At 36.2% G+C, this 16,952-nt stretch overlaps 1 protein-coding gene across 5 annotated transcripts in view; it reads right to left on the reverse strand.

Annotated features, from left to right (window-relative positions):
• The window catches only part of CRB1 (crumbs cell polarity complex component 1), a 274,285-nt gene that overhangs the window by 30,094 nt on the left and 227,239 nt on the right, over positions 1–16,952 (reverse strand). For all 5 annotated transcript variants that reach the window (XM_073011654.1, XM_073011652.1, XM_073011653.1 and 2 more), the window contains 3 exons: positions 11,929–12,835; positions 8,834–8,962; positions 5,214–5,340 (listed from right to left, as the gene is read on the reverse strand). In XM_073011654.1, the coding sequence (XP_072867755.1) occupies positions 5,214–5,340; positions 8,834–8,962; positions 11,929–12,835 (1,163 nt within the window). The remainder of the gene's footprint in view (positions 1–5,213; positions 5,341–8,833; positions 8,963–11,928; positions 12,836–16,952) is intronic.

The raw sequence follows: 16,952 nt of genomic DNA on the forward strand, positions 1-16,952 counted from the left end.
CAGGAATCGAGGGCTACTTCTGCCATCAGCCTCAGTGAACTTGATCCCTGAGTTCACTCCAGAAGTGGATCCCGCTTTGGTTCAGCTCAGATGAGACCACCGCTCTGGCTCACACCTTGAATGAATGCTGTCTTGTGAGACCCTGAGCAGAGGACCTAGTTAAGTCGTGCCTGGGCTCCTGAACACAGAAACTGTGAGATAATAAATGTGTGTTGTTTTAAGTTGCCAAGTTTGAAGTAATATTGTTGCAAAGCAGTAAATAAATAATACAAATGGATTACATACACAAAGAATGGAATATAAAACTTAATATATCTATAATATATATTCCAAATATATACATTCGGATATGACTCTTGAACTCCAGAATGGAATATGTACACTGATTAATAACTGTATTTAGATATCCAACAGATCTTAAATTCATTCATTTTTTCAATCAACAAAGGTATTAAAAATATTATCCACCAAATTTAAGTTATCACCCCCTTAGACCCACAGCTTCTCCCAAACAATCATGCTTCAAACTTTTAAAATCTATCTTCTCTACAACTATATGTGGTAGTGCAAAATCTCGTTTTTTCTTTGTCACTGCAGCAGGCTTCTAGCTGTTTCTTTCTGGGTCCAGTCGTGCCTTTCTTTAAAGCCATTCTCTATGTAGAAGCCCAAGTGATCTTTCTAAAGTGCAAGTATAATCATGACATTTTTCTTATTTGAAACCCTTCAAGGATTCTCCATTTCTCTTATGGAAAATACCAAGGTCTCTGCCAAAGTGTATAAGGGCTTACTCCTGCTTCCTTCTACCACCCAATCTTTCAGCACTGCCACCCTGTGAGACCCCCTGCCACAGTGCACAACTTCTCCAGCCCCTTCTGCCTGAAACACAAGTACTGTGCCATTGCTTCTTCCATAGTCTAACTCCCTCAAATCTTAGCTTAGGCTTCAGGAAACTTTCCTTAACCTTCTATATGCACCTGTAAGACTGGACAACATGCCCCTCCCATATGCTCCCTTACAGCTGGCACTCAGTTACATCCTAAGACTATTTGTTTAGCCACAATTTTTTTTTTTTTTTTTTTTTTTGAGACAAAGCCGCACTCTGTCGCCCAGGCTAGAGTGTAATGGTGTGATCTCGGCTCACTGCAACCTCCACCTCCTGGGTTAAAGTGATTCTCCTTCCTCAGCCTCCTGAGTGGCTGGGATTACAGGTGCCCACCACCACGCCCAGCTAATTTTTGTATTTTTAGTATAGACAAGGTTTCACCATGTTGGTCAGGCTGGTTTCGAACTCCTGACTTCAGGTGATCCTCCCGCCTCAGCCTCCCAAAGTGCAGAGATTACAGGCGTAAGCCACCACACCCAGCCTAACCCACATTCTTTACCATAACTTCAGCTTATTTTGAGCAAGCATTGTGTCTAAATCATAGTTCTACTCCCAGGACCTAGTATACAGTACGGCAAATAGTAGATATACATTAAACATTTGTTGAATAAGTAAAAAAGCAGAGAAGTAAGCTGGTTTATATTAGTAGTAATATTGGCAGTTGTGAAACAGATTTCTTCACTGATTTCCTACCTAATTCACTAAACTCAAAATTTTATGCAGCACCATTTGCAGAAAAGGTTTCATTTTAATATTGCAAAATTAAAGCATAACAGTTTCTATTTTAAAACCTAGAAATGGCCAAAAGCTCTTTTAAGAAAATTTAGTGAAGAATTTGGAAGAGAAAAGATATCGGTTGACCTTGTATTGAAAAAAGATAATTGAAAAGATAATGTATTTAAAATGGCTTATCACAGTTTCTGGCCCAGACTAAGTCCTCAATGGTGTTAATCGAACTTAATTGTCTCTCCATGCTCCTCAAACACTGATTTTTCCAAATTTGCCTATTCTCTCTACTTCCCTATTTTGCAAAAGGGAGGGTAATAAAACCCATTTGCCATGTACGCACACAAAGAGGAAGGCATGGCCAAACATAGAGACATAGCCCTGTTTAGTTTAATGTTAAATCTGAAAAATGGAGCAAATGGAATTCGTTTTTATTCAAGTAAATATAGGCTATGTTTCAGAAGCTTGGTCCAGAGGAGTTAGTGTAAATTTCTGTCATTTGGGTAAAACAGTCCCTCTTAGAACCAGGTTGAACACTGGCTAGTTTTGGCAGGGACAATGTAAACAAATAATAAGAACAATTAAGGTTGTAATCAACTTTAGAAGGCCAACTAGAGGATTACTTGCCAGAGAGGAAACATACATGCGACTTTACTTGGATGCCACAGTGTTTACACGCAGTGACAGTTTCGCAGAAAGAGATCGCAGTTCAGGAAGATCAGCACTAGCACTTCTGTTGTGTGTGTGTGTGTGTGTGTGTCTGTGTGTGTGTATGCATGGCTGGTGGACATTTTATCATACAAGACATAGTCAAGGCAAACAAATACAAATACCATTAGAAGATGAGAAAGAGAAGATACAGAAACAAAGATTTTATTTTTCTGTGCAAATATGTAAAAGCCATAGTCACACACATGCAGTTGAAAATACAGAAGAACAAAAAGAAAAGGGAAAACATTTTTTAAAGTCAGATACCTCATGACAACAAGACATTTGGAAAACAGAAAAGCAACTGACAATTACAGCGACACCAGAGGCCTCAGAATTGTGCAGAGAAAGAAATTGTGAGTGAATATTTCTTAACCATATTTGGTAGAGAACATATTACATTTGGAACAGCCTGTAAGTGCGTAAGTACAGATATGTCTAGAAGGGAGTAAATGTGAAAACTATACATACGGTCTTTGACTATAATCTATTTTATGCTTATTGCAAATACTTGTGAATGCAAATATTGATGGGAAGGTTTTCCCCATGTCTTTTGTCACAAAATTTAACTTTGGAACAAATCATCTGAAGCAGCGGCATCACACATGCAGTCTTGGATGTGAAGAAAATGGATGAATAAAAAGGAAAATCTTCACAATTAGTAGCTCCCAGTTTGAAATGATTGCCACTACTCCAGAAGATATGAATTTGCTATATAAAAATTGTCTATTACTATCACAAGACAGAATACATTTTCTTTGCTTTTGTAGTATATTACTTCATACTATATGCTACATGTACTCTATAACAAGGATATTATTTTGTTCTTGTTTGTTTGAATGGTATATTTAAATTTACCTTGGTCATTCCCACAGAAAAACAACTTTCTTAACTGGGACTAAATAGATGTCATCCAAAGGATAAATTGTCCTCACGTTTTCAAACCAGGACAGCTCCTAAAGTCATAGACATATTTACAAAATGACATTTGGCAGGCCATTGCTATTTTAGTTGCTTTCTGAATTAATTCATAGGATCAAACTATTTTTCCTTTAAATGAACACAAATAACATCTTCTTTGGAAGGGTGTATCTACACAAAGATATTTAGCATAAATGATAACATACTGGTGGAAACAATGAAAACATTAACAAAGTTTTTAAATATTAATATTTTATAATCTCTGAAATCTTTACAATAAAGAATATATTAATTTTTGCATATCTTATTAATTTACTTTATAGATCCATCATTTCAGGTATGCATTTATTTTTAAAAATCATAACGTCAAATATATTTTGGTTATGTTGTATACTATGCTTTCATATTTTTTTCAGAAAGATACTTAAGAAAATAAATTTACTTGCAAATCTTAGAAAATCATGCCTCTAAGAAAAATTCAAGTTTTTCAATATATACTTTTAAATTTATGTATAAACTACAGTTCTTATTTTTCTTAAATATTCATTGAAAAGCAACTGAAATTAGTCCATGTGATAGAAAAGTCAAGGAGCTCATAAATTTAGAAACAATTAACAAAAAAATCGTTCTATTTGTTAGGAAAAGGGAAAGTATTGCAGGAAAAGAAATAGAGAAAGGATTATTTGTAACTTGTTAGAGGGACAGTTATGGAATCCAAAATTATACCAGTGTGGTATAATTTGAGTACTGATACTAGATAATTGTTTTTCTACAATTTTAGGGACTTGATGTAAATTCCTGAGTTCTCTCTACCAGTTCTCTAAATACCTGAGAACTGGTAACAATTCACTTGAATAACTTCATGTAAAAACATAGATGGATATAATCAGTAATAATCAGTAATTCTCTCTCTTTTTTTTTTTTTTTTTTTTTTTTCTAGACGGAATCTCACTCTGTCGCCCAGGCTGGAGTGCAGGGGTGCAATCTTGACTCATTGCAACATCTGCCTCCCAGGTTCAAGCAATTCTCCCTCTTCACCTTCCTGAATAGCTGGGATTACAGGCACGTGCCACCACTCCCAGTTAATTTTTGTATTTTTAGTAGAGACGGGGTTTCGCCATGTTGGCCAGGCTGATCTCAAACTCATGGCCTCAGGTGTTCTGCCCACCTTGGCTTTCCATAGTGCTGGGATTATAGGAGTGAGCCACCGCGCCTGGCCTGTAATTCTCAATTTTTGTGTCATAAATAATAGATAAGACTGAAAGAACAGGAGTGAAAATAGAATCATAGTGATTGAGGGCAACTTACAATGTGAAAATAAATGTACCCAGAAATGGAATGGGAAGAAATTGCAGTGGTCATTCATGTATAGAAGTGTTAAGAATGATAATATATCTGTACTAAATACAAACAATAAGGAGATATTTCTAGTTATATTAAGAACACTTTTTTCATATTCAAAGCTAGAATAGGAAAATACTTCTTTATTATACTTCAAGTTCTAGGGTACAGGTGCACAACGTGCAGGCTTGTTACATATGTATACATGTGCCATATTTGTGGGCTACACCCATTAACTCGTCATTTACATTAGGTATATCTCCTAATGCTATCCCTTCCCCCTCCCCCCACCCCACAACAGGCCCCGGTGTGTGATGTTGCCCACCCTGTGTCCAAGTGTTCTCATACAGACAAAGTACTTCCGATAATGTTTAAAATAAGCCTTGAATTTATTTTAATTATTGAGATAGTTTTTATTTCCATTTTTTCCCCCAGAGATCTAAAACTAATCAAGGCATTTTTTGAAATTCAATGGCTTTTTTTTCAATTGGGAATGTTCAAATATATGTTAATAATCTTCCTGTTCACCCCACTCAACAACTGGCTCGTCATTCATGCGCAAAATGAGGTAAGAAAGAAGCTGAAAAAGATTCTGCCAGAATAAGAGAGAGACATAAAAGGAGAGGTCGCTTACGTCCACCTCGCAGCGCTCGCCAGCAAAGGCAACATCACAGAGGCACTGGAATTTGTTGAGTAAGTCCTGGCACAGTCCTCCATTGACACACGGATCAGAGGCACACTCATCAATGTCCTTTTCACACCTTAAAAATAAACAGAACAACAGAAACCCAGGTCCCTGTTGAATACATTGGTTGTGAAACGGGAAGAAAAGTTTGCCTTATCTATCTGGAACAGATAAAGTTTGCCTTATCTACCCATCCACACGTACTTTATATATAGTTGATAATGTCGGAGATGTTTCTTAAAATTTCTTTAACACATTTGGGGTTTAATGGAAATAATTTGTGCACATATGTGTACATATACACATGGAATTAATTAGAATGAGAAAATAGATGCAAATATTTAGAAACTAAGAGAAAAGTGGGCCTGCATACACCAGTGTCACGCTCAAGAGCATTAGTGGGGTTGCCACCTTATATAAATGTTCACTTTATTAGGGGCACAAGGAGAGAGGCTGTATTTTGCCATCTGGAGTCTGCAGGGCAAGCCTACATTCAGGCTATCAGGATCCTCAAGCATCAGAGCTCTCAGGCTAAGGGAAAAGCCTACCAAAGAGAAACAAAACACCACCACCACCAACAACAAAAAAAAACAGAAGAAGAAAATGAAGGAGGAGGAAGAGGAGGAGGATGGGGGGGGTTTATTCTGAGGGTTTTGAATTATTTTCCATGGAAATCCTTTTTTTTCTAACAAAAGCAAAAATTGATAATTAGAAGATTGTACTTGCTAATAAATCTGTGTTCCAACAGCCAAGCATAATTTCTGAAATATTGAGGCAGAATGACTTTCAAAAGCCAAATTTTCCAAGACAAGTGACATCAATTCTCAGGTAAATTGAAGTTTTCTTCTTCCTGGGACGTTGTCATTTTTTAACCTAATTTTCCACCAAGAATTTGTTTTTCTGTATATTCATGGATTAAGCCACCAATCATGTATTCAGTCACTCAGTGGATATTTATTTAACACATACTATGTGACAAACACTCTGCTAAGACCTTGGGATAGAACAGTAACTAAAGCGGCTATTTTACTTTTGAAAATTTGTATAAAATCTTAGCTCTAAGATCTCTACAGTGCAGCTTATAATGTTGAAATTTGATGTAAACAATTTTTAATTTTCCCTTATTCTTTCCCTCACCTTCCAAAATGTAAAACTTGCACGTATGGGCCAGAGACTAATCACTAGGCTCCAAATGAAAGGGGATGAGGTAGTGGGGCAAGGCCAGCCCAAGGTATAAAGGAAAACAAAGATTTCTTCCAAGAAAAACACCTCCTTATCCTGTTGGATACCAAGCATAGCTGAGACATTTTGTTTTCCTTTTTTGGCTTATGCTTCTGGACTGGAGGGAGACTTCTCTGATTAGATCTGAGCAAAACTTGACAACTCTCAGAAGCCTGCCAAGCATTCTCGGTCTTGGGTGGGCCAGAGTGTTCACATCATCCATCATTCAAAACCTGTCAGGATGACACTAATTTGGAGGTTTAATCAAGGCAGGAGAGAAGCCAATTTATTTGAGGATAGCTTTTCAATATCCTTGGATGCAATGGAAGTCACATTTCCCTAGGCCATGGAAGATAGCCCATGATTTTCTATTTTCCTCTAACTACTCCATTACTTTCTCACCTATTTTTCTGTTGAAACAGTCAACAATAGATACACATGTATTATCAGCATCATTGTCGTTTTTATTAGAGGTTAATTAATGCATGGAAAGTAAAAATAAATCTATTAACATCCAGTCAATTAAGTAATGATGGTGAAGGACTTTGAAAGCATAGAATCTACTGAACACAGGTTCAATGTTTCAGAAATATCTACCGTCACGTAAGTTTTTCCAGTAGAAAAGTCTCCTGGGAAAATAAGGAAAACTCTAAGCTTTCTTTTCTTTCTATGTTTCAAATATATTTGAATCTAAATGCCAAATATAAATTTTGTAAACTAATAAATATCAGAGGACACTGAAATGTTTGTTGTAAATAGAAACAATGTGTGAGTGGCAGAGAAAAATAATCCAAGGTTTTGGATAAGTTCTATGCATTGTGCCATTAGGCAGAAACTGTGATGTCCAACCAGGAAGCAACCCACACTTGACAATAGTGGAATTACTCAGAATTAATGACAAGAAAATATTTGCAATATTTTGAAAGATACATGGAATTGGAATACAACTGAATGGTCTCAGTTCATAAGTTGCAGAACCAAAATTGGTGCAACAGAAAGCAGAATGTGACTCAAGGCTATCTCCTTCCATGCACATATAGACTTGGAATGCCTGTACCACACAGAACCAACCACAGAAGGCAGGCTGCAAATAAAAGAGAACATTGGAAGGGTAAAATGCAGGTGCACCCTAGACTCCCCGCTGTTTTGTAAAGGTGGCAAAAGATCTGTATCTTTGTGATGCAAAAGAGGCCAGCTAAAAACCAGAAAATTCAAGTTAATCCAGAGGGCACTTGCCAGAGAGCACTCACATATCCATTATTTTATTAACTATGCTTATGGGAAATATTGATTCAGTCAAAATATCTTTGTCAAATATGTCTGAGCTTAGTTTATTTGATTTTTTTAAATGTAGGAAGTTTGATCAGAGACCACTGTGTCTTACCCTGGATGACACATGAGATGGAAGAACATCTTTCTCATTAAAACAAAAAATGTGGTGAGCAAAGATTTATTCATACAGTTATGCTGGCACATCAAATAGAAGAGCAGAGGCTTTGAAGGCAGCTCAACCTTACTGCAGCAGACATGTGGATAGGCCCTTCATACATCACTTAACCTCTCAGCCTCAGTTTACACATATGCAAAATAAAAATCATAAAACTTTCCTTACAGAGCTATAAGAATTAGAGACGGGATTTGTAAGGTGCGTGGCACAGGTTAACTATTTATTATCTGCTTATATAGTATCTGTATTTTATAGAGCCCTGGTTCATAACTGTTTTGGGGACATAAATCCCTTTGAGCAGCTGATAAAAGCTATTCAGTATGCATTCTTTCTACCCCGGAACTTACCCCTAGCCACTTAAATACATATTCTAATTTTCCTGTATTTTCAGCAGGTCACAGATTGCCTGAAGCCATTGACCAACTCCATTTTAAGAATTCCTGTATGAGGTGAAGCGTTGAAGAATTTCTCTGGGAAAAGTAGAATCATATGGATAAGGTATATATACTTTTGGGTTGTAGGCAATTCTATGAGGCAATCTTTTAGTTGTAATTTATTTTACTTCTACAGCAACCATATTTGCATCATGTATTAGAGTTAGTAACAACAACAAAAAAAAGACAGGAATTCAGAAGTACTTACAAGAAAGAAAAATAGCACATTACACATTTTTAAAAAAACATTTTCCCTATTTGAAGTTTTGTCTAATAAAATGTTCTCTCCTTTGACCTAAACTGTAGTTTTTCTTCTTTTTTATTGTTTCACTCTGTGTGAACCTCTGTTTCAGCATAGATTTTCCTATGGGAACTGAGATAGAAAATTAGAGGAGAAAATGAACTTTGAGTAATCCCATCATTCTTTAGCCCAGAGTTCTCTTCCAGAAAGCTCTAATGTGACTCACCGTTCTCCAGTAAAACCTGGCCGGCACATACATTTTAATTCAGCCTGGAACTCTGTGCAGTTGCCTCCATTGTAGCAAGTGAGATTTGTCTCCTCATTCCCACAGACTGTTGAGGGTAATCTGCTCTGTCTAGAGAGATAAAAGCAACAGCCACAGCTGTTCATCTTGTTCATCTCATTCAAGAAAACTTTTTTGATAAATTCATCTATGTAGTCAGTGCCAAGCTAATTAAGTACTCAGGCTGGAGGAGCTACAAATGCTTAATTGTGCTGCATTATACAAGAATCGCTTTCTCCAGTAAAAAGCTCCTGCTGGAGGGTTCTGTGACAAGCATGGCTATACATCTTCCATTTCTACACAGTTTTCATTTGTGAGAGAAGATCTATGCCATGGGGTGGCAATAAATTTTGGGTTGGAAAAGAACTTGCTATAACTAGATTTGCTGCTGCTTTGCTAATAAATCAATAAAGGCCATAAGAAAATTGCATCTCTACAAAGGCCAGGAAAGCAAGGACAGCACTCTAGTACCCAAGCACTCATGTGATTTCTCTATTGGCTTTCAGAGCTGAACTCCAGTTGCCCTGCCAAGACTTGCTGCTCCCTATGTAATAATTCATAGCTTCGAAGAATGCAAGCCAAATGCTGTCCAGGAGCTTTGTATATAGCACACGATGGTAACTGCATGTGAATTCAGAGTGTGGCTCTCTGGTATGGCAACAAAGCTTTACATGTTAAAGAATCCTTATAAAAGGCGGAACAAGTATTAGAAGCTAAGCAGGACTTCACTGTAAGACAAAATCTAGTAGTGTGAAGGGACTGATGTTTAAAAAGAATTTAATAGTGTTGCTTAGGCCCTTTGACCCACTGTGTATGTGCATGGCATCAGATAACTAATAAATATTCAGGAAGTGTAAAATGAATTGAATTTTGCTCCTGTTGTGTGTGCTGCAGCTAATGTGGATAGACTAGCTTATATGATGCTAAGTGTGTCTCTTCCCACAAGAGCTAATCAATTCTACTTTAAAAAGAAGATATCATAAAGACTTTTCAAAAGAGTAAAAAATGTCAACCAGCTTTGAAAGAGATCAATTAGCAATGCAAATATGAAGCTTTGTATACATCTTGGTTTTAATAAACAATTCCTGAATCTCATTAGAAGGTACTTTTGAGGGCTTTCCTCTTTCAGAACTTGACTTTGATGAATTAGGCAGAAAAGAATTCTGGAGAACTACTTACTAGGGCCTATGCGTTTATTTTACTCATCAAAATTCACAGTGAAATGTACTGAATTTGATCCTGAATTCTTCTTGCTTTTAAACAGGCAGGTTACCTGTTGGGAACACTTAGCACCTATAACGGTGCCTTGCTTTCTCAGGCTCAGAACAACAGTAACTGTTAGGGAGAGATGTACAACTTCGTATAGGCATGCCTACATGTTATGTTTGCCAGGAGATTCATGCAATTAAGGTACCACCTCTGAATTAGTGTAATGTCTACAGCCTGCCAACCCATTCCAGGTGTTCTTGCTGAAGTTCTGGAATGTATTACTTGTTAATAATAACCCTCTCACCTCCCCATAATGACTCAATTATTTAGTAAATTTAAAGCGGTGTAAGTTGTAAAAACAATAATAACTTCTTACATGGAAATACTGAAGCAATGTGACTTAGAAGAAAAATACTCTTTCTTATCTCTGTTTACATAGCCTGAAATGGAGGGGTTACAAGAACTAAAATACTGCTTTTGTAGTTGTAGAAAAATGTGAAATACTTTGAAATGGGCAAAGAATATCACTGCATATTCTTTCAATGCAGTACTGAGTTTATATAAAGGACCATCTAGGATTATCCACTTTTGCAGTGGTCTGCGCCTTCTATTTTCTTTGCTAAGCTATATTATAATTCTGTAAGTTGTAAAAAACAACATTAATATGAAAATCTTGTTTATCAAAATGCAAATTAATTTATCTGTAGTAAGCCCTACAACTGATTATCACACTATAGAAAAGATGACTTCAAATACTAGTTTTCTTGCCCTATGGGATATTAAACAGTTTTGTATTTATTAGTAAATTCATTCACTCATTTTTGTTTGTATATATACATATACATATTCTTTAGATTGTCCTTTGAATTAGTTTTTATATCTTACTAATTTCCTCAATAATTAATGACAAAATAATTGAAACATATTTATTTTATATTTGAGAATTATAATACCACTGTTTTGAAATTATAGTTGACCCTTGAACAACACATGTTTGAATGGTGTGAATTCACTTATATGTGGATTTTCTTTCACCTCTGCCACCACTGAGACAGCAAGACCAACCCCTTCTCTTCTTCTTTATCCTAATCAACATGAAGACAATGAGGATAAAGATCTTTGACCATCAATTTCATCTAATGAATAGTAAATATGTTTTCTCTTTCCTATGATTTTCTTAACAACACTTTATTTTCTCTAGCTTGCTTTATGGTAAGAAGACAGAAGAATATGACACACAAAATATGTGTTAATTAACACATTGACTATGTTATTGTTAAGGTTTCTGGTCAACCAGGCTGAGAGTTACGGGGGAGTTAAAAGTTAAATGTGGATTTTCAACTGCACGTGGGCACCTCTAACCCCGGCATTGCTCAAGGGTCAGTTGTATACTTTAATGTACTCTTTTCGGGATTTTATAGTATTTACCTGCCTGAAATAGCCCAGGGCATTATTTTAGCAATAGAAGTCACGCCTTCCCTAACAATACTACATTTCAGCTTTTGCACTTATTGTAAATGTATTTGTTTCCCAAGGCCTTGAAGCTGTCAGACCCTGGGGCTACAGTTCATGAGACACATTTTCACACAGATGACTGAGAAAATATTTTGCTGAAAGTCTGACTTAAACACTACCTTTCTGACTTGTAGAATATCGTAGTATGTGAGATCCTGTCTTAACATAAGCAAGTTGTGATGGAAGTGACCAGTGTTAGCCCTGTTCAGCACAGTATATATGTATACCTTGAGGAGACAGCATTCCAATTTGACAAGAACAGTGATGCAGAGTACAGCTGCAAAGACCAAGCCTCATATGGACTTTATGCTCACCTGCAAAATTTTCCTGTAAAATTTCCAAAACAGAGGCAAGAATAGCCATTAGTATCACTAATGCAGGTGGCTCCATTTGCACACTGGTGACTCTGGCAGTTGTCTATATCCACTTCACAGTTCACACCAGTGTATCCAGGCTCACATGTGCAGTGGTAGGCTGCAACTCTGTCAGAGCAGTTGCCATGGATACAGGGATTTGAGAAGCATTCATCAGTGTTGAGTTCACAGTGTTTCCCTGACCATCCCAAGGGACAGGAGCAATGATAAGAGCTATAGATGTCTTCACAGTTTCCTCCATGCAAGCAGGGGTTGGAGTTGCAGACACTTAATTGCAAACACCCAGTGACCACTGAATTGGTAGAGATTTTGAGAAATTGCTCTTCCTGAGGTTTATTAGTGAAACCATGAACATTTTCAAAGTAAGAGAGATAAATGCCTCCGATTTCTATTGTACTTAGACACCCTTGCAGGCCCTTTATATTGTCAATAGCTCCATCACCCACATAAATATCTGTATTATCCTTCAAAAAGTTGAGGCTTCCAGTAGCAATTGTGCTGGTCACAAATGGTGTTTGGTTGTCCACTTCCATTTGCCACCTGGAGGTCTGGGACATTGGGTCTGTCATGGAAAGAGTCACTTCATGCCACATGCCATCATTCACTGACTGCAAACTTGTCAGACTTAGCATATAAAAGCTGTTGCCACTTTGCAATTGAAAGAATAATCTGGAATCTTGAATGCTAATATTAAGAAATTCAGGCTCTTTTTCTGCATGCAATATTATTACATTTGCATCCCTTGTTCTGAAACCGAATGTGATATTGGTGAGTTCTCTGGTAATATTCCCATTGCTTCTGAACAATATTTGACTGCTTTGTCCATTAAAAACAGCATTTGCAATACCTAATGAGACAAGATGATAATAATCAGCAACTTTATTAAATCTATAATTTGCTTCATTACCTTTATTAATAGTAATGATCATCGTGTTAATAACATTGCACATTGACTATCTGATACATGTTACATACTGTGCTAGTTGCTTTTATATTATTCCTAATATCAAACTTTTGAATACAGGTATTATTATTAACCCCATATTATGGAAGAAGAAGTTGAGAGTCACAGAATTTAAGTAATTTTGTTCATGGTCATGTAATTAATAAATAAGAAAGCCAGAATGTCAAACCTGGATGGTTTGGTAGCAAAACCAAAACTATACATTTCCGGTGAAATCCTAACGCATGCCAATTTTTATTTTGCATTTGCTCCCACAAATAAAGCATTGATTATTCATTTTACACATAAATAAATTGAGCCAAAAGAAATCGCAAATCTAGCTTGGTGACACAGAAAATTAACCGTGGAGTCTGGCTTCTGATTAAGCTGAAGAGTAGGCAGTTAAAAGTCGCATTTCAAATGACTGATTTACTTACCTAGTAAAACTCCAGTTATTTAACAAGCTGCAAATTCTGTATCTACACCCAAGTACTTTCATATACAACCATATCAATTGCTCTCCCACTATATGTGAGCACAGCACTTTGGGCAATCCTATTGCATTTCTCTATTACAAACTTTTTCCCCATACTGCAAGACGATTAGCGAGCAACTTGTTCTCTCTCTTAAAATATCGAATTCTATCTCAGCTTATGATCTCACATAATATTTTCTTGAGAAAACAGAGCTACCTCAGATATCCATCAAATCTGTAAACCCAATATTATTTGGATCCACACTGTATTCTATCCTGCTGTAATAGATGAACTGTCTGTATTCCCACCAATGTCAACTCTACCAGTTATGCCCTGGGTCCTACTGATTTTCACCTTTTAAACATATTATTTCTCTATGCAATCTTTTTCTTTCCTTCTTCATCATTTCCCCTTCCATTTTGCTGTTTCCCATCGATATACAAATATGTGCAATTGCTTTAATCTTAAAAAGTAAAAATACACGCAAAACAGTACCCTGACCTCCCCCAATCCTGCTGCTTTTTTGTCGATTTTCTTTACCAGCAAAACTTCTAATAGTTTTATATCCCCATTGTCTCATTTTATCATTCCTCATTTTCTCTTTTATATATGCCACTCAAGCTTTTGTCCCAGTCACTTCACTAAAACCACTTTCATGGTTACAATGAATGACCTCCACGCTACTCAATGCAGTGGCCAATTATCTATTCTTATTGTGTCACACTTTTCAATAGCAAATGACCTGAAAACACTATGATTACATTATCAGGCGTTACACCCAACCACCATCATCTTTCATTAAGACTAATTACTTCTTAGTGTCCCTGCTTCTGCTGCTCTACAGATCAATATAACAACCACTCCTTAGTCAAACTCCATTAGTTAGCATCACATCTAAAAAGAAATCCTAAACATAACCACAAGAGTGTACATGATCTGAGCCAGTTGTGGGTGTAATCTCAGCTATCTGGGAGGCTGAGAAGGGTAGATAGCTTGAAGTCAGCAGTTTGAGACCATCCTGGACAATATAATAAGACCCTGTCTCTCTTTTAAAGAAAAAAATTTCATGACAAAATTCTGTCATGTTAAAAAAAAAAAGCATCTACATGATCTGACCTCTGATTAACTCTCCAATTCCAATTCCTACCACTCTCTTTCTCATTAACATGCCACAGCCACAGTTTTTCGCCATTCATTGAAGATACACCAAGCTTGTTCCCAACGCAGGCCTTCTACGCTTGCTGTTACTTATATCTGGAATACTGTTTCCCCAGATCATCTTATACTTGGCTCTTCTGAGTGTTAATATCTCCTCAAATGTCGCCTCCTCTGAGAAGCTTTCCCTGACTATCCGAGTTAAAAAAACTGCCTCCCTGTATTCACTGTCTATGCTTAATTTTCTTCATAGCTCCCATTACCACTTAAAATTATGTTTATTTGTTGACTTGTTCCTTGACTGTCTTTCTGCACTAGGACGTAAGCTTTATGAAACCAAGGATGTTCTCTGCCTAGGTTATCACTAAATCTCTATGCCTATGCCTGTGTGTCCCTGATGTATAGTAGGTGCTCAGTAAACATAATTAAATGAATACTCTATGAAAATAACTCCATACTGTATCCTGAAAAGTGAGATAATGATTAGAAACCACAGCAGGAGAAAATTTCAGTGTATCATTCAAGTGTATTATTTGACTTAATTAAATAAGTCAATGACCTTGATCTTACTGTTTTTTACTCTGTGTGTGTGTGTGTGTGTGTGTGTGTGTGTTCAATCAGCTTTGGATTTGGGAATTTAGGGGAAAAAAGAGCAACAAGTGTTTCGTTACATGTTTTTAAGTAAATGTTAAAATGAAAAAATCTCATTAATTCTCCAACTCTGAAATGAAGACTATGGTCTATAATGCTATATAAATATATTTATTAACTCTGCTGAGCACATTGAAATCATGTCTTCTGATCTGGGTAAAAACCACGATATACATAACCACTTTTGCACTTCGCCTTTTCTTTGGGGAACTTTGCCATAATAAACACACCTGTAATTAAGGTGAGTTGTAAATGTTTAAATCTTGGTACGATACAGAGCTAGAGATGATTAAAGTCCTAAAGGCAAACTCAGGGTAATGTATCAGCTGTACTCTCAAGAGTATCTTGTTCCATTAGACTTAATCTTTTCAATATATTTTCCCTGGAAAGAAAATATAATAGGGTCATAAGATCACATAAAATTAAAATTATATAGAGTAGTAAAAGTGAATTCTGGGTTAATAGCTATCAATTAGAAAATTGATTTATAATTCCTATTGTACACCTCCTATTTATTTATGTTTTCTCTCTTCACTAAGTTAAGCTATACTTTAAAAATGCTACTGGGACTTTTTGGGTGTGTCTGAGCTGGACTTACTACTGTTTTGCTATCGGCAATGTTGTAGCCGTAAAGGTTCACTTCACTTCTTTCTGACATGACATGTTTGTCCAGCTCCTAAACTGCTTGATGTGTAGATGGCAGAGCAGTGTGCATCAGGGCTATTGTTTTGGGGCTGCTACTGTTTTTAGAAATCCTATTCCTTTTTCCTGTGAAAATATTCAAAACGATTCGGACACCAGGTAGAACACAGCTGAGACTCACAACTTTAGTATTTCTATCAAAAGATCAACAGTAAAACTAATAATTAAGAAATTATTTTAGAATAATAGAAGTAGAATAATGAAAAAGTATCATTTAAAATGTTGTGCCTCATTAAAAACCAATTTACATTCTTTATGCCAAGTCATCATGTTTTCTCTACATGTGTAGTACATATTTCTTAAATATGAAACATAAAAGTATACATATTTTTCTAGAAAACTTCCCCAAGTGTACATACAGTGTAATGTATCATACAGGTCTTTTAAATAATATGATTTTGAAGTATAGAAACATAAAAGTAAATACATTTTTCTCTTTTTCTCAGTTACTTGGGGGCCTAGTCTAGGTAGTATGTCATTGCTACTGACCTTAAGCCAAACTATCCTCTAGTTCCATTCCATTATATTAGTGCAGTATTTTTATTTTTATTATTATTATTTTTTGAGACAGGGTCTTATTTTGTTGCCCAGGCTGGAGTGCAGTGGTGTGATCCTGGCTTACTGCAGACTCAAATTCTTGGGCTCAAGCAATCCTCCCACTTCTGCCTCCTAAAGTGCTGGGATTATAGGTGTGCATCCAGCATCCTGCATGTATTTTTTTTATAGTAAGCAGATAATGTACTTACTGTCCACAGTAGTTAAGTGAAAATATTAAGTACATTTGAAGAAAATAATATCAATTTATTTAACAAATATTTACTAGCAAGAAACCACATAGAAAATTTTCTTGCCTTGTGAAGCTTATATTCTCATGATGAAAGAGATCATAGACAAATATATCAATGCACATGTAACAAAATATCAAGGAACAACAAGAGATATGAATAAAAACAAAGCCAAGTTGGAGGATGTTTGTATAGAAACCTAAATGAAGTGACAAAGGCGACCTGTGAATCTCTGGGTTAACAGAGTTCAGG

Source organism: Chlorocebus sabaeus, chromosome 25 (assembly GCF_047675955.1).
Source record: "Chlorocebus sabaeus isolate Y175 chromosome 25, mChlSab1.0.hap1, whole genome shotgun sequence".
Classification (NCBI taxonomy): Eukaryota; Metazoa; Chordata; class Mammalia; order Primates; family Cercopithecidae; genus Chlorocebus; species Chlorocebus sabaeus.